This window comes from Pelobates fuscus, chromosome 3 (genome assembly GCF_036172605.1).
Source record: "Pelobates fuscus isolate aPelFus1 chromosome 3, aPelFus1.pri, whole genome shotgun sequence".
In the NCBI taxonomy this organism is placed as follows: Eukaryota; Metazoa; Chordata; class Amphibia; order Anura; family Pelobatidae; genus Pelobates; species Pelobates fuscus.
The window spans coordinates 370799755-370824183 of record NC_086319.1 but is presented as its reverse complement, the minus strand read 5'-3'; the positions used below and the strand labels follow the sequence as shown (position 1 = coordinate 370824183).

The following is a 24429-nucleotide window of genomic DNA, read 5'->3' as shown; positions in this document are numbered from 1 at the left end:
GCTTCTAATCGGATGGCGGAGTTGCCGCGGTCCGATAAAACTTGGTCGAGGGCGATCTCGGTCCCAGAGTCGCAAAACAGGGGCGCTATTTGGAGGGGTGATAGGGTTGGAGGTGACGAGGCACTAAACGATACCAAGGACTTGAGAGAGCTCCATGTACCGACAGAAAGCGCCATCATTTTCGATGATCGGGATTTCTCACCCAGTGCTGTGGAACTCTGTGCCAGATTAACGGCCTGGGGAAGACGTCACTTCCAGCTGGATGAAATGGTGCCCAACAGGGGTACAGTATTTGTTTTCCTTGCGGTTTTTGATCCTTCAGGCCCTTCTTCTACTATTTACTACACCCCGCTCACCACCCACCTCCTTCTCTAACATTATCAGTGGTTTTAAGTGTTAATTTTGGTTTTATTCTTCTGCTGAAGGGAAGAAGAAGAAGATGGTATTCTGACTCTCTTGTCTTTTTCAACGTGTGGATCTAGTGACACAGAAATGGTTTTTGTTTTTCTTTGGAGAAGGCAAGGGAATTCTGTGCCTGTAGACACACAAGATCTACATTTAGCCCTTTCTCTAGCACTATATATGCTATGCATGTATAATATCAATGTTGAATTACGTTACGGCTATATTTAATCACTGTCTGTGGTTTTAATAACTGTCTGTGGTTAGTTTGTTCTTGGAGATCAGGCTAATTGTTTGTCGGTTTGTACAGGGTACACTCTGGGTATATACATTTAAACTGTAACACTTCCACTTGCATCTCTGAAAGTACCATTTCCTCATTCTCTCACCGCAGGAAACATTACAGAATCACTTACTTTGGTGAGGCTTGCAGCGGATTTAAATATTTAAAAAAAAAACTTAGTTCCTTTACATCTCCAGGTGTGAATAACAGCATGACAAAGGGCAGGATGATGCTTAGAGCTCCTTCATTTTTTATGCCATGTACTCTGACTGTCAGAGATGAGCCTGATTTAAATTGGGGGGAGGGGGGATACATTATACCATTTCTTTGTACAAACTATAGCTGAATTTTGTTAAAGCAGAAGCAACAGATCCAGCTTAAATCGAGAATATAAATGTGAGTGAATGTTATGGTTAGTTTTTAGATTGCAAAATACAATTTAACCCCAATATTATTGTGGAATAAAGATTCTCCCAACCATTCTTTTTGATGAATTCACCTGAGCCTATGCTACACCTGTACACAGCAGTACTGAGTGCAGACACGTGGTGGCACTGTTACACACGTATCACGCATGTTAGAGGAGGTGTAGTTCTCTCTGAAACCATGTGGTGGCGCTCCAATTCTATGGATTTTAGGCAGGGGGCATGCTCTTCTGGAGCACGCAGTGAGTTACTGACAAGGAGTCCCTTAGTGTGACAGTTAAAGGCTAGTGAGTATGAGGACACACTGCAGGCTGTGTAAGCTCTGCACAGACCTCATAACTTGTTCCTGGAGGTGAGTTTCTGGGTTAATTCTTTTTCACTCTTTATACCCTGGGTGAGAGGGGGGGTGTAGACTTGTTCTTTATAATAAACCCCACATACATAGAAAGACCATTCTGTCAACACCTACAGGCTGCTTGGGACACACATGTCTATTTTTACTTGCTTGGCTCTGGAAGGGCTCTTTGCAAAGCTACATGATGGGGCATTTCTCTTGTTTGTAGATCTGTGGCCATAAAGCAAGGTTATCTGTATCATTGTATTGGCCCTCTGTATAGAGTGATCCTCTGTATTAGAAGAGATGATCAGCTGATATGTGCTATGTTTCCAGCGCTATTGTGGGGTAAGGTTCTGGAAATGGAGCAATCACCATGGGAACCAAAGGAATGTTGCCGCTTCACTTTTAGAACGTTGCCCCAGAAGTGCTCTGTATGTTATGGTTGGAGTGGATTCGGTGCTGGTGTCAGATCTCTGATATTGCTTGCTGACTGCTGCTGGTCTAGTGACTCACTTTGCAGATCCTATTAGTTAATCCAGATTACATCACTGTATACCTCATTTGTTATGTTATATTCTAGAATTGAGATGGGCAACATCTGGACCCCCAACTATTGGCCACCCCTTTGTTAAAAGGTAGCTTTGCACTCCAAGGTTACATCTCTGCAGTGCTCTGCACATATCTGGAATAGCTTTACTCTAAATGTATGGTTTTGATGGTATATTATTATTATTATTATTTGTATTTATATATCGCCAACCTATTCTGCAGCGCTGTACAATATTATAAATTATTATTCTCTGCATTAATGCTGTAACACAGTTTTGCTCTGTGTATTTCTAACCGGGGCTCATGGATTTGTGTGCTAGTACTGTGTACACCTCAGATGGGAGCAGTGCTGGAGCTGGAGGTCTGTATGTGCTCCAGAAGGGAGCTTTGATACAGCTGAGGCTGTGTTTACTCATGGTGAGAGCTGTGATACAGTTCTGATTGGAGCAGTGCTTTTAGCACAGATTACTAATGTTGTGATACACTTTGTACTGGCATACACCTAGTTAGTACACCATTGACTGTGTGCATACCAGACTTCTGAAAGAAATCTATTAGCAAACACTGTTATTTGTGCTGGGCAGTGAACCAGAATAGACATCAGTTACCACATTTTATCTGCAGGAGATATGATCTGTTATTCTACGAAAAGAAAAAAAAGGAGCAGGTTTGAACTCTATCTCCTGTCCATATTCACTCGCTTTGAACTTCTGTAGGAATGTGATAGTAAGCTCTGTGGGACAGGGCCCAATGTGGCTGTATTACTTTTTAGTGTTATTCTGATACATCTACAAGGTTTTGCAATTGGCACTTTGTGTGGTTACATGCTAATCAGAATTTAGAGGATACGATTTTAATATTCTGTTTCCTTATCACCTGTATTTTACAAAAGAAATCTGAGACATCTGGAAAATAAAATGAAATTTAGGAATTGACATTGTTGAATTTACTTCTATCCTGGACCAGAGCACATTGATTGGCATTGAGCATTTTGACTCCCTGTCAATCATTTCCTTAAAAAACAGCCTTTGCATCTGCAATTCTGTATAGGAAGCATAATCGAAGGAGGAGGAATGGAAGCAGTGGTTTGTTGGAAATCTTCTTCTGGGAAATTTCTGTTGGTACCATTTATTGTTGAGATTTATAGAGGGCAGGGCCGTCTTTAAATTTGATTGGACCCTGGGCAAGCATTTACTTGGGCCCCCCTGACTACATATAGATACACACAAATACACTACCTGACACACATGCAGATACACACTGACCGCATATAGATACACACAGACACTGACACACACATAGACACACACACAGATACAAACACTGACATACATGCAGATACAAAGGTACACACACTGACTACATATAGATACACCGACACACACACTGACACACATACAGACACACAGATACACAACCTGACACATGCAGATATACATATACAAACACTGACACATACAGATACACACACAAACACAATTGGACAACATACAGATACAGAGACACATTCTGACAGACGTACTGACACAGACAGCCATACTGAAACACACATACACAAAGACATACTGAACCACACAGACACTGACGGACTCACACACACAGACATACAGATACACTGACAGACATACTGGCACATATACACACAGACAGATAGACATACTGAAACACACATACACTGACAGACATATTGACAAACACAGACATACAGAACCACACGGACACTGACAGACTCACACATAGACATTCTGTCACACATACACACAGACAGACATACTGAAACACACATACACACAGACACTGAGAGACAAACACACATACAGACATTTTGACACTCACAGACAGCCATACTGAAACACACATACACACATACATACTGAACCACACAGACACTGACAGTTTTTTGTGGTGGATAATCAATTCTGAAAATATTGCCTATTCCAAAATCTAAACATATTGCGTTCTACCATTAATTCTGACAAAGTTAGACATCAGAATTAAAAATCATCAAAACATATAACTGTGTTTAATGTTTATCATTGTCCAAATTAGTTTTTTGGTGGCTTTTTGATAACATCACAGGTTAATGGTTATCAGCAATGAATCAGATAATCTATCATCACGTACTGCAAAACTTTTAAATTAGTTCATTTTCAGATATAAGTTAATTTGTTGAAAAGAGTATCAGTGAGTTATCAACTGATTTTTGACAGTTGAATTTTAGAGATAAATATGTCAATACATCTTTTCCAAAATTATTGAGATTAAGCTTGTTTGCGTAACGCAAAATATAGGATCTGTAAGATCTTTCTTTAATTTTTGTGAAACTAAAAATGCAAAAAAAAAAAAACACTTGGACGTGTGCGATTGTGATTTTGTTGACTATGTTAAATTTTCATCAGCAAAAATAAACATGCAATTGAGTCTGATGCCTCTGTAATATTTGTTATATATTTGGCAATACTGTGATTGGCACCTGTCATAAGCAAGAGAACATGAACGCATTACAAACACACACAGACATACTGACACACTGACAGACATTCTGGCACACATACACACAGACAGACAGATATACTGAAACACACATACACACAGACACTGAGAAACAAACACACATACACACATACATACTGAACCACACAGACACTGACAGATTCACACACACACAGACATTCTGGCACACTAACAGACATACACACATACATATATACTGACACACACACACACTCAGACATTCATGCAAAATTTGATAACCACCCTCCAGTTTCTTACCTTTTCCTGGAGGGTGGATTCCCTGGGGTCCAGTGGGCTGGCTGGGGTGGCTGGAAGTTAAGCTCTGGCTCTCTCCCGGCCTGGCCCCCTCCTGTACAGCTGATCCTCCTTCCTCCGCGCGGCTCCTTTTTCTGTGGGAGGAAGTGACGCGCGGCTGCCACTTCCTCCCAGCCGGCTGCCAAAAAGCAAGGGCCCGGTCGCGCTGTTAAAGCGCCACAGCGCCCGACCGGGCCCCTGCTGACACAGGCCCACTGGGTGGCCCTAAGTGCATGGGCCACCCGATGGGCCCCCATAGTTTGCGGGCTAGTTTGAGCAGCTGTCTTGGGCCCCCCAGCAGGGACAGGGCCCGGGGCGTTAAAGACGGCCCTGATAGAGGGATTCAATTTAACCCTATCAGTAATTGTTTTTAGTTGACGCAAACAAGTACAAGTTGAAGGCAAAGCTGGGATGTGTAGTTAGTACATACCGTTTTACCTCTATATTGCTGTACATGGGATAGAAAGAAGTACGCAAGTATTGGAGGATGTAACACTATTACATATCATTATTATTATTTTATTATTTGTATAGCGCCAACAAGTTCCGTAGCGCTGTCCAATGGGTGGACTAACAGATACGTAATTGTAACCAGACAAATGGACCCACAGGAACAGAGGGGTTAAGGGCCCTGCTCAATGAGCTTACATGCTAGAGGGAGTGGGCTATAGTGACACAAAGGGTATAGGTTCGGGTAATGAAACAGGTTGCTACAAAAGTATTCACTGAGAACTTTGGTTATTTCCTAAAAGACTTCCTTATTTCACATTACATAACAGTTCTAAAATAGAAGCGTAAGTGTCATGTTTGTCAAAGGCTAAATAAAATAGTAAAATATGATGTTAATGGGAAAATTCTGTTTGTTTGTTTTTTGGTTGGGGGGGAGCAAATTGACAGCATATGGACAAATGGTCCTTATGCAGCAAATAGTTGCTTGGTTAAAACTAGGCATCGGTATTATAGAGGAACATCACACTGTGCAATGCCCTATAAAATACAGATCCCTAAATTAACAGAAAAAAAACCTCTGTGCTCACTAATCCTCTTGCATAAAATAAATCTTGATTGAATTGTTGATTATGTTTTAATGGGAGCAAGAGAAATGATATCCGTCAATTTGAGAAAAGTAAGTTCTTCTATAAACCTCAATCATTCAGCCAGTAGATTATAAGTATACTGCTTGAACACTAATAAGAGTCATAAACAATTTAACATTTGTCTTAAGTTCCCCTTCTATTTTTATTGCCTTCCTTTGTGCTTGGCTTTGCTATAAAAAATAAATATATATATATATTCACACACACATATATATAGAAGCAATACATCCATTGCACAGCGCTACAGAATGTGATGGCGCTATGTAAATAATATTATAATAATAATAATGCCAGGATAATATCTGTGCATCTTACTCAGGTATGGTTCTTATAAAACTTTGGTGACTGGAGGACAGACGATCCCCTCATTCCTTTGTAGCTAATCACCCTGACTCAAAAAAGGCTGTAGTGACAATCGTGATGGTGCGCACCCATCTACACAACTAGTAAGCATCAACATATCTTCCTTAAGAGAACATTGAAGACCTTAGAGTCGTTTAGATCCGGGGTACTTATTTTGGTTGGGGACTTCAATCTCCCATTAGAACCGAAGCTGGACTCCTCAAGGACCAGCACAACATAAGCACATGTACTGCGCAACTCACGTGAAACCTTGGCCAAGATGCGCCTGGTTGACTGCTGAAGGGTGCAACACCCAGAGAAGCAGGATTTCACCTTACACCAAACTTATTCCAGACTAGACTAGGCTGATTCCACAATAAATACCATCACATGATCTGACCATGCCCTGGTCTCCACATGGTTCCTCTCCCCCTTATGAGGACGCTTGAATGGACCTGGCGACTCATACAACAGATACTCAGCAAAACGAAGAAGACGTACTGTGAGCACTCCAATAATTATGGGAAGAAACTTCCCATTTCCCATCTACCCATTGAAGTAGGCATGCTGAATTTTTTTTTTTAAATATAGGTTAAATTCTTGCCACAAGTATAAAAAAAAAATACAGGGACAGCAACAGGGATGTGTCTACCGCGAGGCAAACAAGGCATTTGCCTTGGGTGGCAATTTCCAGGGGGCCTTGTTTGCCTCATTTTATGGGAGCCCAAGAACTGGCCGGCTGGCCACCTTTGGGCTCCCCCGTGACAGGTGGCCAGTTGTTTCCTGGGCGGGCGGCGAGAGAGCACTTTCCCCTGAGCTCTCTCTGCTCAGCTCCCTCGCGCGACCTGCAGTAAGGCCGGGAGCAGGAATATGACGTCATATTCCGGCTCCCTGCATCACACTGCTGCGTGCGAGGGAGCTGAGCAAAGAGAGCTCAGGGGAAAGTGCTCCCGCGCTGTCCGCCCGCCTGCCTGCACGTCCGGCCGCCTCCCTGCCCAGCAGCCCTACTGGACCCCAGGTGAAAATCCACCCAGTTTTACATTTTTTTCAGAACAAAATAGCAGAGAGAGGAGATGCAGCAATATTATGGGTAAGGGGTGGTGGAATGCGGGATACGACTAGAAATGGTTCTAACAAAAAAGCTAAAAACACATAATATTCAGCCACATTCCACTGATTGCTATTTTCATTGGGTCAGTTCAGTGATATCATGGTTTAGTTGCTAGCGTGCCAGTATGCCTCCCTATCTGGACAGATGTTATTGCACTTTACGGTGGTGCCTGCTGAGCTTTGCATGATACATTCTCAAACCATCAGAAAGTTCACACAAGAGACTCACCATTTCTAGAGAGGGGCAATCTATAGGCTTCCAGAATTTGACAATAAAATGTTTGGAAGCTAAGAATAAACAGCATATAAACTCGCGTTTAGCTTATGAGATATGAAGGACGTACCGCTGAGATAAGTGTGTTTTATACTTGTCTCTGCTAAATTCCTCAGCCCAGTAAATGCTTTAATGGGAGCAAGGGAAATTGTATCTGTCAATTTGAGAAAAGTATGTTCTTCTTTAAACCACAATCATTCAGCCAGTAGAGTATAAGTAAATTTCTTGAAGCTTAAACACTGATAGGAGTCATAAACAATGTAACATTTGTCTTTCGTTCCCCTTCTATTTTTATTGGCTTCCTTTGTGCGTTGGCTTTGCTAAAAATATATGTTTTGTAAAAAATGTTTTTTCTTAGTCTTCATCTGGAGACACATTTCAGGACAAGAATTTTTGTGTTTTTTTTGTTTATATTTTTTAATCATTTTTTGTGTAAAAAGCAATAAAGTTAATATATATAAAAAAAAATAAAGCCGATAAAATAAAATTGTATTATATTTATTACATGACAAACTTTACTGAGCGATCTAAATTGCTAGCCAAGGTATCAATACAGAGTTGCCCTCAGTACAGCATAACTAACTGCTAGAATGCTACCAGATGCTTTATATCAGGGGTCCTCAAACTCCGGCCCCCCCAGATGTTGCTGAACTACAACTCCCATGATTCTTTGAATTACATAGATAGCAAGAGAATCATGGCAGTTGTAGTTCAGCAACATCTAGGGGGCCGGAGTTTGAGGACCCCTGCTTTATATGATGTTTATGCACAGCTGCATTATGGGACGGTGGGATGCTGCACATACCATTTATTGAATCCATTCACAGCAGCTACTACACTGGAGGATGCAACATGGCTTACCCAGGACTTTATACTGCATTGGTCCATGGACAAAATTATCTTTCTTAAAGGGAAACTATAGCCCCCAAAACAACTTTAGCTTAACAAAGCAGCTGCTCAATTCTCTGCCATTTAGGAGTTAAATTGCTTTTGTTTCTGTTTTTGCAGCCCTAGCCACCCCTCCCCTGGCTATGACTGACACAGCCTGCATTGAAAAAAAAAATGGTTTAAAGGGACACTATAGGCCCCCAGACCACATCAGCTCGTTGATGTTGCCTTTGTGCAGTGTCCGATGTCACTTAACCTTGCAGTTGTAATTATTGCAGTTTTTAAGACACTGCAATAATTACCTGCTAGGGTTAACTCCATTGGAAGTCCTCGTGTTCATGACTTCCCCATATAACTCCATCCTTTCCTATGGGAAAATCCCTAATGCGCCCAGGGCGTGGGGGACGAGCCCAAGCCAGAAATCCTGGATGTGAATTTGTATTCTGTATCAGTAAGGTCCATTTTGCTCTTTTCATTTTAGCAAAGTGACAAAACTGTGGGAAATGTTGGTGAAAATATGTTGTCGTGCCAATGTCACAATCTGTTGCAGAGTTCTGTGAGATTACAAGTGTGATACAAATTGACCGTCACAAAGCACGACACAGCTAGATACGTCTTGGAATGGAGGAATAAGATCAGCTAGCGGCTCAGAATACTTTGCTGCAAATCTTTGACTAGTAAATTACCCTTCATTGTTCAGGAATCTCCAGCTCAAACTAGTAAATATGAGCTGCAAAGCAGGGTACAGCCCATCCCAACTGCCCGAGGGTATTCAGAGCGTTTTCTGTGTGGGTTTCTTTAATCTGACTGTTTGCAGTCTCTGAGCCGGTTCAATAATATATATCGTTTAATTCCAGCTCTTCCCCATGAGGTCCCTCTGATGTGAATATCTGGAATGGCTGTATTCAAACAGCAGAGAGTGGAGGATCTTTACAGTATCGCCGAAGAATTGGGAAGGTAACGCTAAGATTATTATTTTTTTAAAAGAGATACGGTCTGATCTACACAGAATGTTAGCAGCACAGGGTAGCATGGCAAGCAAATGGCTCTTTTCACTTGAAGGTGATTTTAATAAAAAAAAAAAGTGAAAAAAGAGTTCAGAAAATGTTTTTCAAGGGTTTCGGTTATTTTGGTCGGTAATTTTAAAGTTTTTAAATCACTACACTTCACTGTTAATTAAATAAGGAGAATAAAGAGCTAAGTTTGGTGCGTTAGCGCCATCTCCTCCGATATCTGCGCCAAGGGGAATCTAAGGCAAGTGCACTGCCTGCGCGTTTCCCATAGTAAAGCATCAAATCAATGCTTTCCTATGGGGAATTTAGAGACGCTGGATGACCCCATGCACAGTATGAGGATGTCCAGAGCCTTAGAAAATTAGTCTTTCTCCCACCTGTCAATCAATTCTTCAGCATAGAGTCTATCCTGAAGAATTGAGTGACCGAGAGTGCACTAACATAGATTAACATTATTTCATATTTCTATAGCACCAACATATTCCACAACAATGTACAATGCAGGGAATACAGACAAATAACGAACATGGTTATACGTTTAAACGGTTATACAGCAGAAATATATTGCACTGTTGAAATGAAGCGTCATTTATACATTTGTTTGAATTTGTCTATTTTTTGCTTTTGTTAATTTCCGTGTTATCTTTAAAGTGTCACACTGTTAATATTAATGACAGAAGTGCTATAATTAATTATTTTTGAAAAGGGGTTTGGTGCGGTGCGTCAAGGTAGACTTGGCCAATGCTGCCTGCCTCGCTGTAGGAATTTTCCCCACAATTTATATTGACATAATGTGTGTTACTTTGTATGATTGATTTATACATTTTTAGTAGTTATTCTAAAGTGTAATATTGACATTGATTGTCCATTGTCTGGTATTCTGCACTGTTCCATATAGGATTTTTTTGGTGTAGAATTATTGCAAATTTTGTGGCTTGGCTTGAGATTCGTTTTTTTGTTGCTAATTTTTCACTAAAAGGTTCAATTCCTCTAACAATTTTCCACAGTTTCCATTTTAGTAGATAAAGTAATGGCTGCCGTGCTTTCATACATTTATATACTACCAGGACACACATAGCAATACACCAATACACATTCCAGGACACAAACACACATAGATATGTAATCCCAGATTACACAAAGATGCACACTGCTAGGCACGCACACATACACACACACTTCCAAGTACACATTCACAGACACAGTCACAAATACACAGATGCAAACACAGATATTGACTGCCAGACAAACACACATCAAAAGGTATATGACACATGTTTTTTGCCATCCTCCTACCTATATACTGACTTATATACTGGGGCGAGAGGGGAGTATACAGGTAGCGGCTGTTGGCCTGTGTGCACTCTTGCCCTGAATCTTGTGCTTTGGGAGGAAGTGATGAGACACCACATCCTTCCAACTACCAAGCTAGGGCATCTGAGTGGTCAGGTAAGAGGCCCAGTCTGAGGACAAGTGAAATATCGTTTGGTTTGGGGAAATATTTATTTTCCCCAACAGGATCGATTAACGCGTTAAAGAGGCCCACTGCTTGAGTACCTGAGCACTCCCTTTATCCCATTGACGGTAGAGTAAAATGACCCCCTCAGTGCCTGGAACCCTGCTACCGGACACATCCCAGCATGTTTGCTAAATGCTTGAAAACTTGCTTTTACTATACGTGCTTATATCGCATTTCAGAAAGTGTGATGTGTCAAACAAGACATGATGTAGAAAAGACTGTATCCTGTGCTCTGGTGAATAAAACATCTTTAAGTATGACTGTTCTTCAAAGGTAACCTGTTTAACAGGGCCCATTGATGAAATATGTCACCAGATGACCCTATGTCTGCCAGAAACATAATGAACACAGATCTAAAGACTTGGGTACAACAGGGTCAGTGACCTAGTGTCAGCCGTGTGCTATAGGTGTACTGAATTATTTCTTTTACTTTGCTGTATAACAACAAATTGTATGTTCTGCTGATTTTTATCATTTATTTACTGGTTTAGAGCTATCCGATAGTAGCTGTAGTCACAGAGTACACCATCAGGCTGATTTACAACTTATAGCAAGATACACGCGTCATGCAAAAGTTGAGGATGTGCTTTTTTCCCCTTAAAAATTATATTAACATCTAGTTGATCATTGCAAAATGCAAAGCAATTATTATTCGTGCATTATCTCTTCTGCAGGTTTCCTATTTGTTTTTCATGCTAAAAACACAATAGTGTCAAAACCCCACATGTTTTCCTCAGCTGTTGTAAAATGTAAAGACCCATGTAGTTTTACCCACCAATCTACCTCTGTTATATCAAGGATGGCATTACCCCTTAAGGACACATGATGGAAATATTCCGCCAAGATTCCCTTTTATTCCAGAGGTTGTGTCCTTAAGGGGTTAAGAATTAACTTCTGCATTAACGTCCACAATGGTGAAGCTGATTGATGTGCTACTTTACACTGTGAGCAAAATCCACTCAATTGACATGCAAAATTCATGGACATCGGGAGCCAAACTCTTAAATTACTCAATGCAAAAATACATATATTTCTCATGGTTTTTTTTTCATGTAAAAGACACTTCTCCTTCCTGCACATTGCAATTGCATCTGAATTGCATGTCATTTACATTACTTACAGATGTAAATCAGATATCTAGTACATGACATGCTTGTACGGCATGAAACGGCACATAAAACAGAAGGAACTTTATTTTGTACGTTAGAACGTAATGTACGTTAGAATGTAAATGGAGCTGTGTGCTTGGTGGAGTTCTGTGCCCTGCGGTGTACTTTTGTAGAGTATTTAATACTCTGTCACCCTCCCAATCCATTAAAGGAACAATCCATTAAAAAAAATGACAATTTAGTTGATATTAACCCCCCCAAAATATGCATGCAATTTGTTATTCTTAAAGGATATATTCTTTCCTTGCATTAGCTGCAGATCTAATATCTGCAGCTGCTGCAAGCCCCATCCTTCTTCCCCACCACAGACTTTGTGACTGTCCAATCAGAGACTTCTCAACAAACTGTATTACAGCTCACCGAGAGGTTTTTACAAGGCAGGTGCTCTGGGCAATTTGCTGCCTCTTGAGTTTAGCCCCACAGAACTAAACAAACCAGGAAGTAACATGATCAGCTGTCTGACAGCTGGGAAAATGTAACAAGATTCATTGATAAAAGTGCTGATTTCTATTGAAACTAACCCATTTATAAAATGAACAAAAAAAAAGAAGACGTGCTTTTTGATTTTGGGGTATTCTTTTAAATGCAAAGTACAAGGCACACCTAAACTACTCAAAGGCCAAGATGACAGGGCCTTCTATGACACCTGCCTATAATCTGCTACATTGCATTACCACCACATTGCAAAAATGCCCATCAGTGTGTCCACCATTTAGCTGTAGCCCAAAAAGCCAAGCATATGCCCTTTTCTGATTCTGTAGCAGGGTGAATACTTGAGTTTCTTTCCCTCACTTCCTTTCGGTGTCTGTTTTGTCTTGCTTCCTTCCCATGAGTGGCTTTACCCCAGTGTACTCCACTCTGTATTGTCATTACACTCTGGGTTTTAGGAGTATTCCTGAAGCTTTAACCCTGTGTCCTTAGAGTTCCGGGGTGCTGTATAATCCCTGATGATACGGGAGATGCTTCGGGCAGTAACCCCCATTACTTTCAGTAATACTGTGCAGTTCACAGCATTTTAACTAACCCAATGTCCCAGCTCTAACCCCTGTTACATTATGTGAAATGGGACCATTATAAACCGTGCTGGTATAGCTTGCCCCTTTGTGAATACATTTCAGCATTGCTCAAACAGAATACGACATAAGAAAAAAAGATTCTGATAACAATCAGTCTACAAGCGTTCAAGAGGAACTGACACTTCTTCAATTTTAGAACAAACTAATTCGCTAACTAGAAGTTAGCTACTGGTTGTGCAAAACTTTATTTTTAACATTCTTTGTAGTTTATTTTATTTAAATGTACATGCTTTGCCAGGCAAAGCTGCTGAGTGTGCATGCGCAAATGCAGTAATTCTGTTAGATGCCCTAAAATGTATGCTCTAGGCATCATGGGAAGGTGATGTCAATGCAACATGGAAGAGCCACAGTGATAAGTCAAATTTAACTTACCTCTGCTATTTTTAGCCCCCTAAAAATTATTGAATATGCATCTAATGGGGTGAAGGAACAAAGAACTGTCACTACTGATTTTGCTGCTTAATTTGCTGAAAAACACAATAATGGCCATGATAGAAAGGTGTCAGAACACACAGTGCATCGCAGTTTGTTGTGCATGGGGCTGAGTAGCCACAGACTGGTCAATCCAGAGTGCTAATGTTGACCTCTGTCCACCGCCGAAAGTACCTTCAATGGGGATGGGGGTGTCAGAACTGGACCGTGTAGCAATGGAAGAAGGTTGCCTGGTGAATCAGGTTTTATTTTTTTTTTAATTCTTTATTTTTCAAGTTGCACATAGTTAACACAAACTCTTGCACTGCCCCAATAGCAGAAAGTGTGATGTGTCAAACAAGACATGATGTAGAAAAGACTGTATCCTGTGCTCTGGTGAATAAAACATCTTTAAGTATGACTGTTCTTCAAAGGTAACCTGTTTAACAGGGCCCATTGATGAAATATGTCACCAGATGACCCTATGTCTGCCAGAAACATAATGAACACAGATCTAAAGACTTGGGTACAACAGGGTCAGTGACCTAGTGTCAGCCGTGTGCTATAGGTGTACTGAATTATTTCTTTTACTTTGCTGTATAACAACAAATTGTATGTTCTGCTGATTTTATCATTTATTTACTGGTTTAGAGCTATCCGATAGTAGCTGTAGTCACAGAGTACACCATCAGGCTGATTTACAACTTATAGCAAGATACACGCGTCATGCAAAAGTTGAGGATGTGCTTTTTTCCCCTTAAAAATTATATTAACATCTAGTTGATCATTGCAAAATGCAAAGCAATTATTATTCGTGCATTATCTCTTCTGCAGGTTTCCTATTTGTTTTTCATGCTAAAAACACAATAGTGTCAAAACCCCACATGTTTTCCTCAGCTGTTGTAAAATGTAAAGACCCATGTAGTTTTACCCACCAATCTACCTCTGTTATATCAAGGATGGCATTACCCCTTAAGGACACATGATGGAAATATTCCGCCAAGATTCCCTTTTATTCCAGAGGTTGTGTCCTTAAGGGGATAAGAATTAACTTCTGCATTAACGTCCACAATGGTGAAGCTGATTGATGTGCTACTTTACACTGTGAGCAAAATCCACTCAATTGACATGCAAAATTCATGGACATCGGGAGCCAAACTCTTAAATTACTCAATGCAAAAATACATATATTTCTCATGGTTTTTTTTCATGTAAAAGACACTTCTCCTTCCTGCACATTGCAATTGCATCTGAATTGCATGTCATTTACATTACTTACAGATGTAAATCAGATATCTAGTACATGACATGCTTGTACGGCATGAAACGGCACATAAAACAGAAGGAACTTTATTTTGTACGTTAGAACGTAATGTACGTTAGAATGTAAATGGAGCTGTGTGCTTGGTGGAGTTCTGTGCCCTGCGGTGTACTTTTGTAGAGTATTTAATACTCTGTCACCCTCCCAATCCATTAAAGGAACAATCCATTAAAAAAAAATGACAATTTAGTTGATATTAACCCCCCCAAAATATGCATGCAATTTGTTATTCTTAAAGGATATATTCTTTCCTTGCATTAGCTGCAGATCTAATATCTGCAGCTGCTGCAAGCCCCATCCTTCTTCCCCACCACAGACTTTGTGACTGTCCAATCAGAGACTTCTCAACAAACTGTATTACAGCTCACCGAGAGGTTTTTACAAGGCAGGTGCTCTGGGCAATTTGCTGCCTCTTGAGTTTAGCCCCACAGAACTAAACAAACCAGGAAGTAACATGATCAGCTGTCTGACAGCTGGGAAAATGTAACAAGATTCATTGATAAAAGTGCTGATTTCTATTGAAACTAACCCATTTATAAAATGAACAAAAAAAAAGAAGACGTGCTTTTTGATTTTGGGGTATTCTTTTAAATGCAAAGTACAAGGCACACCTAAACTACTCAAAGGCCAAGATGACAGGGCCTTCTATGACACCTGCCTATAATCTGCTACATTGCATTACCACCACATTGCAAAAATGCCCATCAGTGTGTCCACCATTTAGCTGTAGCCCAAAAAGCCAAGCATATGCCCTTTTCTGATTCTGTAGCAGGGTGAATACTTGAGTTTCTTTCCCTCACTTCCTTTCGGTGTCTGTTTTGTCTTGCTTCCTTCCCATGAGTGGCTTTACCCCAGTGTACTCCACTCTGTATTGTCATTACACTCTGGGTTTTAGGAGTATTCCTGAAGCTTTAACCCTGTGTCCTTAGAGTTCCGGGGTGCTGTATAATCCCTGATGATACGGGAGATGCTTCGGGCAGTAACCCCCATTACTTTCAGTAATACTGTGCAGTTCACAGCATTTTAACTAACCCAATGCCCCAGCTCTAACCCCTGTTACATTATGTGAAATGGGACCATTATAAACCGTGCTGGTATAGCTTGCCCCTTTGTGAATACATTTCAGCATTGCTCAAACAGAATACGACATAAGAAAAAAAGATTCTGATAACAATCAGTCTACAAGCGTTCAAGAGGAACTGACACTTCTTCAATTTTAGAACAAACTAATTCGCTAACTAGAAGTTAGCTACTGGTTGTGCAAAACTTTATTTTTAACATTCTTTGTAGTTTATTTTATTTAAATGTACATGCTTTGCCAGGCAAAGCTGCTGAGTGTGCATGCGCAAATGCAGTAATTCTGTTAGATGCCCTAAAATGCATGCTCAAGGCATCATGGGAAGGTGATGTCAATGCAACATGGAAGAGCCACAGTGATAAGTCAAATTTAACTTACCTCTGCTATTTTTAGCACCCTAAAAATTATTGAATATGCATCTAATGGGGTGAAGGAACAAAGAACTGTCACTACTGATTTTGCTGCTTAATTTGCTGAAAAACACAATAATGGCCATGATAGAAAGGTGTCAGAACACACAGTGCATCGCAGTTTGTTGTGCATGGGGCTGAGTAGCCACAGACTGGTCAATCCAGAGTGCTAATGTTGACCTCTGTCCACCGCCGAAAGTACCTTCAATGGGGATGGGGGCGTCAGAACTGGACCGTGTAGCAATGGAAGAAGGTTGCCTGGTGAATCAGGTTTTATTTTTTTTTTAATTCTTTATTTTTCAAGTTGCACATAGTTAACACAAACTCTTGCACTGCCCCAATAGCAAACACAAGATTGTCAAAATACATTTATGAACAAATATAGGGCATAGTAGGTTACTGCACACATTTTTTTTTTAGCTATTTCACATGGTATTCAAACATGTCTAGGATATATAACAAAGCTTAAGACGTGGTTGATGTAGGTTACATAGACATGAGTGGGTATGTGAGTGTAATGCTTAAAACCCGCTGATGCGTCTTGCGTGTATGCAATAAGCAGTTAATAAGCAAGTAGGTTGTTCGGCTAGCAGGTATGTCATTGAGAGATTATTTAGTAACAGGCTATCCGATCTGCTGGCTAGTAGGTGCTGTAATTGCTACTTATCACGACACAAAGATAAACAAAAAACACAAGAAAAGCATAGATGAAAACAATGATAAAAACATTCTGATAACTGAGAGTATTACCACCCAGAGGAGGTCCACTGGCTACAAGCTATGCATGCTTATTAGTGGGCTTCGTGTTTCATAAGGAGAAAGGGGGGGAAAAGCGCAGAACTAGAGGGATTACTGGGCTCTGAGTCCTGTAATCATCCGATGCCTTTCACCAGCAGGTCACTCTGTGGTCGGCTGTCAGGGTCTTCAGGACCGGTACAGGCTGTGTGTTTCGTCGCTGTCCCCCAACACCCACCGTTACCGGCCCTCCTCACCACGGTCAGGCTGTGTCTTTGACGGTCCGTAGGGCGCTGGAGTACCTCGGTGCTTGAGCTGGTTGCAGGTAGGTTAGGTCGGCAAGTTTTCCTTCTGGCAGGGATTCTCCGTGTGTGAGCTCTACGAGCTGGCTTTACCCCTGGTGCAGGTGGAGTAGGATGCTTGCGCCCTTTTGCTCTCAGCCCAGGAGAGGAGCCGGCTGTCTGCATAGAGCTGGGGGCCTCTGTGGCACCGGATGCTGTGAGTGTGTGTTGCTGCTGGCGGGACTCTATTCAGGTCCAGAATGCCGTGCACAGGGCATCAAATGTCGCTTGAAACTTTGTTTCCCAGTGGAGCATGTGCTCGGTCGGTGTGGCGGCCATTTTAGCTTTGTCCCTCTCTTCTTGTCTGTACAGTAAGTTTAGGTCGTTATGCCTTGTGTTCGTGGTTGCAGTCTCTGGTGGGGACCGGGATATCCCCCACCGGTCCAGAGGGGGGGGGGGGGAGACCAGTTTGCCTACTCTGCTTAGCTGACCAGGGTATCAGAAGAGTGGCCGCCTCTCCAAGATGGCCTCCAAATTCCCCAGATTTCAATCTGATTGAGCATCGGTGGAATGTGCTGGAACAACAAATCCAATCCATGTAGGAACTAATAGGATCTATTGCTAATGTCTTGGTACCAGATCCCACAGGACACATTCAGAGGTCTTGTGCAGTCCATGCCTTGACGCATCAGAACTGTTTTGGCAGCATGATGGGGATCTACACGATATTAGGTTGGTGGTTTTAATGTTTTGGCTAGTCTGTATTTATATATATATATATGTTTAAACACAGAAGCAACACCACCAGGATAATAATATCGTTGCTTGTCACTCAGGTGTGGTTCTTATAAAACTTGGTAGACAGAAAATAATTTCATTCATAGCAACAGTTCCTACTCGTGTTTAGTAAGACCTGGCACGTTCATGTAGTATTGTAATCCCTTGTCTAAGCTCCATCTACATTGTGTAATTATCACCTTTAGCCCCATATCAGTTGTCACTTTCCTTTTGTATAATCAACCGAGTCCCACCCTGGGACACTCCAAACTTTAAACATTTTGATGACGGCTTTTTTTTAAATACCACTGGTAAGTTCTTATTCTTTTGTTTCCCACGTTATGTTAAAGGATGGGTGTGAAAGGTTTTCTGCCCCCTTTAAAGCCAAGCAAGCTTTCCCACTAGCCAATCAAATTAGGGAATGTGTCTGGAGCCAAGAGCAGGTAAAGTGAAGGGCTAGAGGCCAGGAATGTGGAGAATTCCTAGTCAGGTAAAAATAAATAGGGGGTGGAATAGCAAACAAAGAAAGAAGGAAACAACATAGTATAGAACAAGAAATTATTTGGATAACGAATGACCTTGGAGAAACATATGACCTTTTTAAAAAAAAAAAAAATATTTTTTAAAGGAAAACTACTATTTTTATTTAAAGGACCACTATAGTGCCAGGAAAACACACTTGTTTTTCCTTCTCCCCAATAAATACTGCTATTTGATTGGATACTTGCTAGGATTTCCTTTTGCGGTGCTAGATTTCCACGTAGACAGAGTTCCGGAACGCAGTAGCTGGATAGGCTGGCATGTGATATCATTTCTCAGTGTTCAATCTGTTTGGTGACTGGGTTTTGCTTCATTAAATCACAGTTCTCTTCTGCAGTGTTTCCTTTTTTTCTGTAAAAATACTGTTATGTGTGTTTTTTTATATGTGGAGAGCTGGCCATGGAACTATATCGCAATGAAAACCTTGCTGTGCGCAAATAGCACTGTTTACAAAATAAGACTAGTTGTGATACAGAATGTCATGTGAGCACCGTGATGGGATGAGTCACTTCCTGGATTGACGAGAGCTCAATGCAAAAGCTGCACAACCTGTGTATTTACAGAAAATGCAGTTCTAAACCAATTCCTAAAAGTGGCACATTGTCCTTGGAATATGATATAATCAGTAAGAATAATCTATGGTTCTCTAAACTGAAGATGCAGATTGGGTCACCGTTGATTTGTGTGTGATATATATGTTACTCTATCATGTTCAGGTATTGGTTTGCTTAATATTTTACCCGTGAAGATATGAAGTGAAAATCACTGTTGGTTCTCACCGCTAGCAAGGATGCTGGAACGCCTTGATAAAGGGATTAGGTAGAGGGTACTCAACGTCCATTCTATAAAAAGACAGCAACTCAAGTTATTTTAAGAGGGTGTAAAATAAGACTGTGACTCTACAGAGTAAGTCTGCATAAGTCAGACTATATTTTGCCCTGCTTTTTTTTAGGTTTTGCTTAGAAAGGGAGCTGACAATACTGGAATCCAAACTGCTTATTCAATAACCTTTTTACAGTCAACTGCTATCTGTATAGCAAAAAGTCAATAATACGATGAATTAGCCAGCACATACGCATAGGACAAACAGTATTTATGTACATAAATCTTTATAGCTCAGTTACATATTTATCACAAAAATATTTGAGGGAACAAAGAATATTAGATATTATAGACTGCTTATAGCAGAACACAAGGTCATTTGTATAATATGGGCTCATGATAAAGAAGGTATATTAATATCTGGGATTTGTAGTATCTGTTCAAACTTTAGAATATCAGGTTAGATACCCAGCCGGGCAGACTCAGACTTTCCCAATTCTAAGATCGATAAAGTGAATATCATTTACTTTGGTTCTCCAGGAATTATTGAAATTTAAATCCTTCTTGGTTAAAAAAAAAAAAAAAAAGGTTTCCACTTACATATTTATTAGTTAATTGTTATGATAGTGTCTATATCCATATTGACCATAACTATGGCATGAAGCTACAGCGTAAAGACAGAGCAACTACAATTGGTTAAGCAAAAATTTAATATTTATGAAAAGTTTCAATGTTAAAGACTTATTTTTGTCCCGGCTGCTATGCATGCAGTTATTGTGGAACAAATCATAGAAAAGTAAAAAAGTTATTTTTTTGTGTTTTTTTTTTTTTAAATCCTTTTTTTGTAATTTTTAAACATCATTAGTAGTGTCAGACAGGATCATCTAAATGTCCTTACTCACAAGTCACCCTGCATTCTGTGACGTGGGAACTTTGTTAATGGTCGTTGTGTGGTCCATGTATCACATCGTATTCTCTAGTAATCTAACAAAGGATAGTCGTAGGGATGGCTCTGGTTACTGTGGAAGAGGTGTTGGAATGTTCCTGCAAAAGGACGGGGCAGACTCAGGCTGTCCAAGCGAATGTTAAATGATGACAATGACGTAAAGAAAAGGGTTAGAATAACAGTGAGGGGGTGGCAAACAAGTTCAAGATGATTCACAATGGGGGTGTTGTGATGCTGATAATATTTAAATATTATTTGTAAAAGATTCTTCGAGGTGAAATAATATTGGAAAATGAGGTCCTAACAGCAACCCATGTTACATAAGTTTCATGACCATCGCTCATTGTAAAATGACATTGGTGGCATATTCTTCAGTAATATATTATATAACAAAATAACTTTTGGAACACCTTTATTTGACACTTTCCAGTATTTTAATGGGTCTCCACTACACAAACTTGGTGAATATGATATGCCTGCCTGTTTCAACTATTGGGGAACCGCAGGAATTGGATAGGGACCTAATTTTGAGTCTCAGGGAAGGGAAATAACAGAGATTAAAAAAATAAATAAAAAGAAAAACTGTGATAAAACACTCAGGTTCTACAGTATGCTGTAAAGTATTACACTACACTATATCACGGTTTATAGTTAGTTAACCAGCTGTGATTTTTAAACCAGACCATCAACAGAGACAGACATTTATCAAATGCAACCATGATTGTTCTAAGTCAGCTGTCAATTAAGGCCACTGTGGTGTTAGCATGGAGTGGGTTCAACTTCTGCCAGTGGACATCACTGCTGTTGGAGAGTGGTAGAAAATGTTATCATCCTTGCAGTGCTCATGGTACTGGATAATCAGGTACCCAAGATAATTAACACCCAGGCTGACTTTATTGGCTATACCAGTTGTTGCACTCCCCACCACTCGCCATTTGGAATTCTCTGTTTATTGATTTACTAAGAGATCCTAATGAGTTCCGATAACGAAGTTCCCACAGGCAGCAAGCGGTGGTAATGCTGAACCCTACAGCTCCCCATTGACAAAGAGCTTTTCAAGATTTTGTGCTGTCCAAAGATACTGCCTATATAAAGTACAGGGGCGTTTATATCAAATATATTTTGTATTAAATTCCTGAATGGATAATTGTTTTTGATTTTCATAATTTGAACACTCTCACATCAGGGTTATGCTGGACTCCAGTGAGTATGTCCATCATGTCCATCATTTTTTGGATTTTTTTTATTAAGATGCACATGTCCCTTCCTGAAAACCCCCCACAAGTTGGCTTTTTTCTGCTTCCTATTTTTTTTACAAATATAAACCAAACGATTTCAATCAGAATACAATGATGCTCTTCTTCTTATAGTATAAATAAATGTATTGTTTAAAGGATTAATGGGAAAAGGGAAACAAAGCCCAGGGAAAACCCAAGGATAAAATATAACTTCCCATAAAGTGCTCGCTATTTGTATTAGCCAAATAAAGTATATATAAATACACAATATATACTTTATTTGGGTATTACATAATACATATATATTTATTTAATTTTATATTTTTTATGTCTGTCAACAGACAGTGCATTAAAACTGTTTTATTATGTACCTATAAATATTCATTTTTGTACATTTTATATAGATTTATACTATTCTTAATATCACAATGTGCTGTAGTCTCCGATGTGTAAAGCAAGCCCCTGGCATAGTGCGAGTTTACCCTCAGTGTCTATTTTATTCATGATTTCAAGTCAATGTAGAAACCAACATTTCAGAACATTAGTTTAAGTCTTTTGAAGACATCTTACCCTCTTATAATGTTAATTTCTGTGGGTAATTGTGTCTCTCTATGCCCCCTGAATATTGGATTATCCGTAGGTTCCTTTATTATGCAGTCAGTTTATGTTTTCATACAAACATCCTCCACTCTGTCTCCCCTTCCCTTGCTTTTTCTTCTCTCTCCCATTTGTGTTTTACCACACCATGTTGCCTCTCCTCATCCATTGCAGGCTCTACCCATCCATTGCTAGATCTCCCCATATCAGTCCTCCTCTCCCCATCCATTGCTGGCTTTCATCCTTGCTCTCCCAATATCATCCTTGCTCTCCCCATATCATCCTTGCTCTCCCCATATCATTCTTCCTCTCCTCATATCATCCTTGCTCTCCCCATATCATTCTTCCTCTCCCCATATCATTCTTCCTCTCCCCATATCATTCTTCCTCTCCCCATATCATCCTTACTCTCCCCATATCATCCTTGCTCTCCCCATATCATTCTTCCTCTCCCCATCCATTGCCGGCTCTCCCCGTGTCATTCTTCCTCTCCCCATATCATCCTTGCTCTCCCCATATCATTCTTCCTCTCCCCATATCATCCTTGCTCTCCCCATATCATTCTTCCTCTCCCATATCATCCTTTCTCTCCCCATATCATTCTTCCTCTCCCCATCCATTTCCGGCTCTTCCCGTGTCATTCTTCCTCTCCCCATATCATCCTTGCTCTCCCCATATCATTATTCCTCTCCCCATATCATCCTTGCACTCCCCATATCATTCTTCCTCTCCCCATATCATTCTTCCTCTCCCCATCCATTTCCGGCTCTTCCCGTGTCATTCTTCCTCTCCCCATCCATTGCCGGCTCTCCCCGTGTCATTCTTGCTATCCCCATACCATTCTTGCTCTCCCCATGAGCAGGGCACTGTTATAACCCACTGTGTATGGTACTAGCAGGCCTCTTACTGTTCAGCTGAAATGAATGTGATGGAATTGTGAGGAGAGTAAATGTCACCAGCTGGACGAGTGAAGGGCATAAAAATCATACAGGGAGAGGGCCTCCTGTCTGTATAATTATACACCATGCAGAGTAATATTTCCATTTTATTGCATAGCCTGACTCATTCTAGCTGTTATTATTACGGGCTAGTGTCTCCTACAGTCTGCTGTTTGAGCGCAATGTGTCGGAGGTTTCTGGGTTACACATTTCCTGACATAATGTCACGACATAGAAATAGATAGAAGACTGACAAGTCGGAATATCTTAACATGTCTATTGGTTACTATGTTGCAGCCGTGGGTAACATCAACACATGATAATTCTATTGTGGTCATCTATTAGTCTTAGAGCTTGCATACAAGACACATAACATGACTGCTACATTCCTTGCAATGTTTTGGGGTTTCAAATTCATTATGAATCATATGTATGTTTGACCCCACCCAGTGAGATTTACCAGAGTTTGTAATTCCGCCATAGAATTGAGTGCAGGACATGCTGTTGGTCATTAACCAGTTAGTTATCTCCGGGAATGATGGAGACTGAGATAAAGAGATACACTTAAAACAGATACACTATGAATGTTTGAGAAATAGGTAAAAACTATCTTTTTTTTTTCAAGAAGATGTCATTTTAACAAAATACCAATTTAAATGAACTAAAATGTAATTTTTTGAGGGATAATATTCAATTGACAGTCTGAGTAGGTTTCACTGGCTGCCATTTTGTTCAGGTCGGGCTGCCATTTTGTTCAGGCTTCATGACTGGCTGCTTGATGTTATATACCGCCTGCAATGAGTGTGATGTAACTGCCAGATACACTTATTAGAGGGGGCGTATTGGGTAATTTACAGACAAAATCAACTTTGTGGTACATTTTTAAAAAGCAAAAATGAGTGAGGGGTTTGGAAATAGTAAATGGCTTGCCAGACCACTGCACACCACCAGGGCCGGATTAACATAGGGGCTGATGGAGCTGCAGCTCCAGGCCCAGGCCCATGGAATAGGCCCATTGGTTTAAAAAAAAAAAAAAAAAAAAC

The 24429-nt window shown here is 40.4% G+C and overlaps 1 protein-coding gene across 2 annotated transcripts in view; it reads left to right on the top strand.

Moving 5' to 3' along the window:
- Positions 1-1373: 1373 nt before the first annotated feature.
- DAPK2 (death associated protein kinase 2) overlaps positions 1374-24429 on the top strand; it is a 120380-nt gene continuing 97324 nt past the window's right edge. For both annotated transcript variants that reach the window (XM_063449418.1, XM_063449417.1), the window contains exons 1-2: positions 1374-1462; positions 9373-9472. In XM_063449418.1, the coding sequence (XP_063305488.1) occupies positions 9411-9472 (62 nt within the window). In that variant the 5' untranslated portion in view covers positions 1374-1462; positions 9373-9410. The remainder of the gene's footprint in view (positions 1463-9372; positions 9473-24429) is intronic.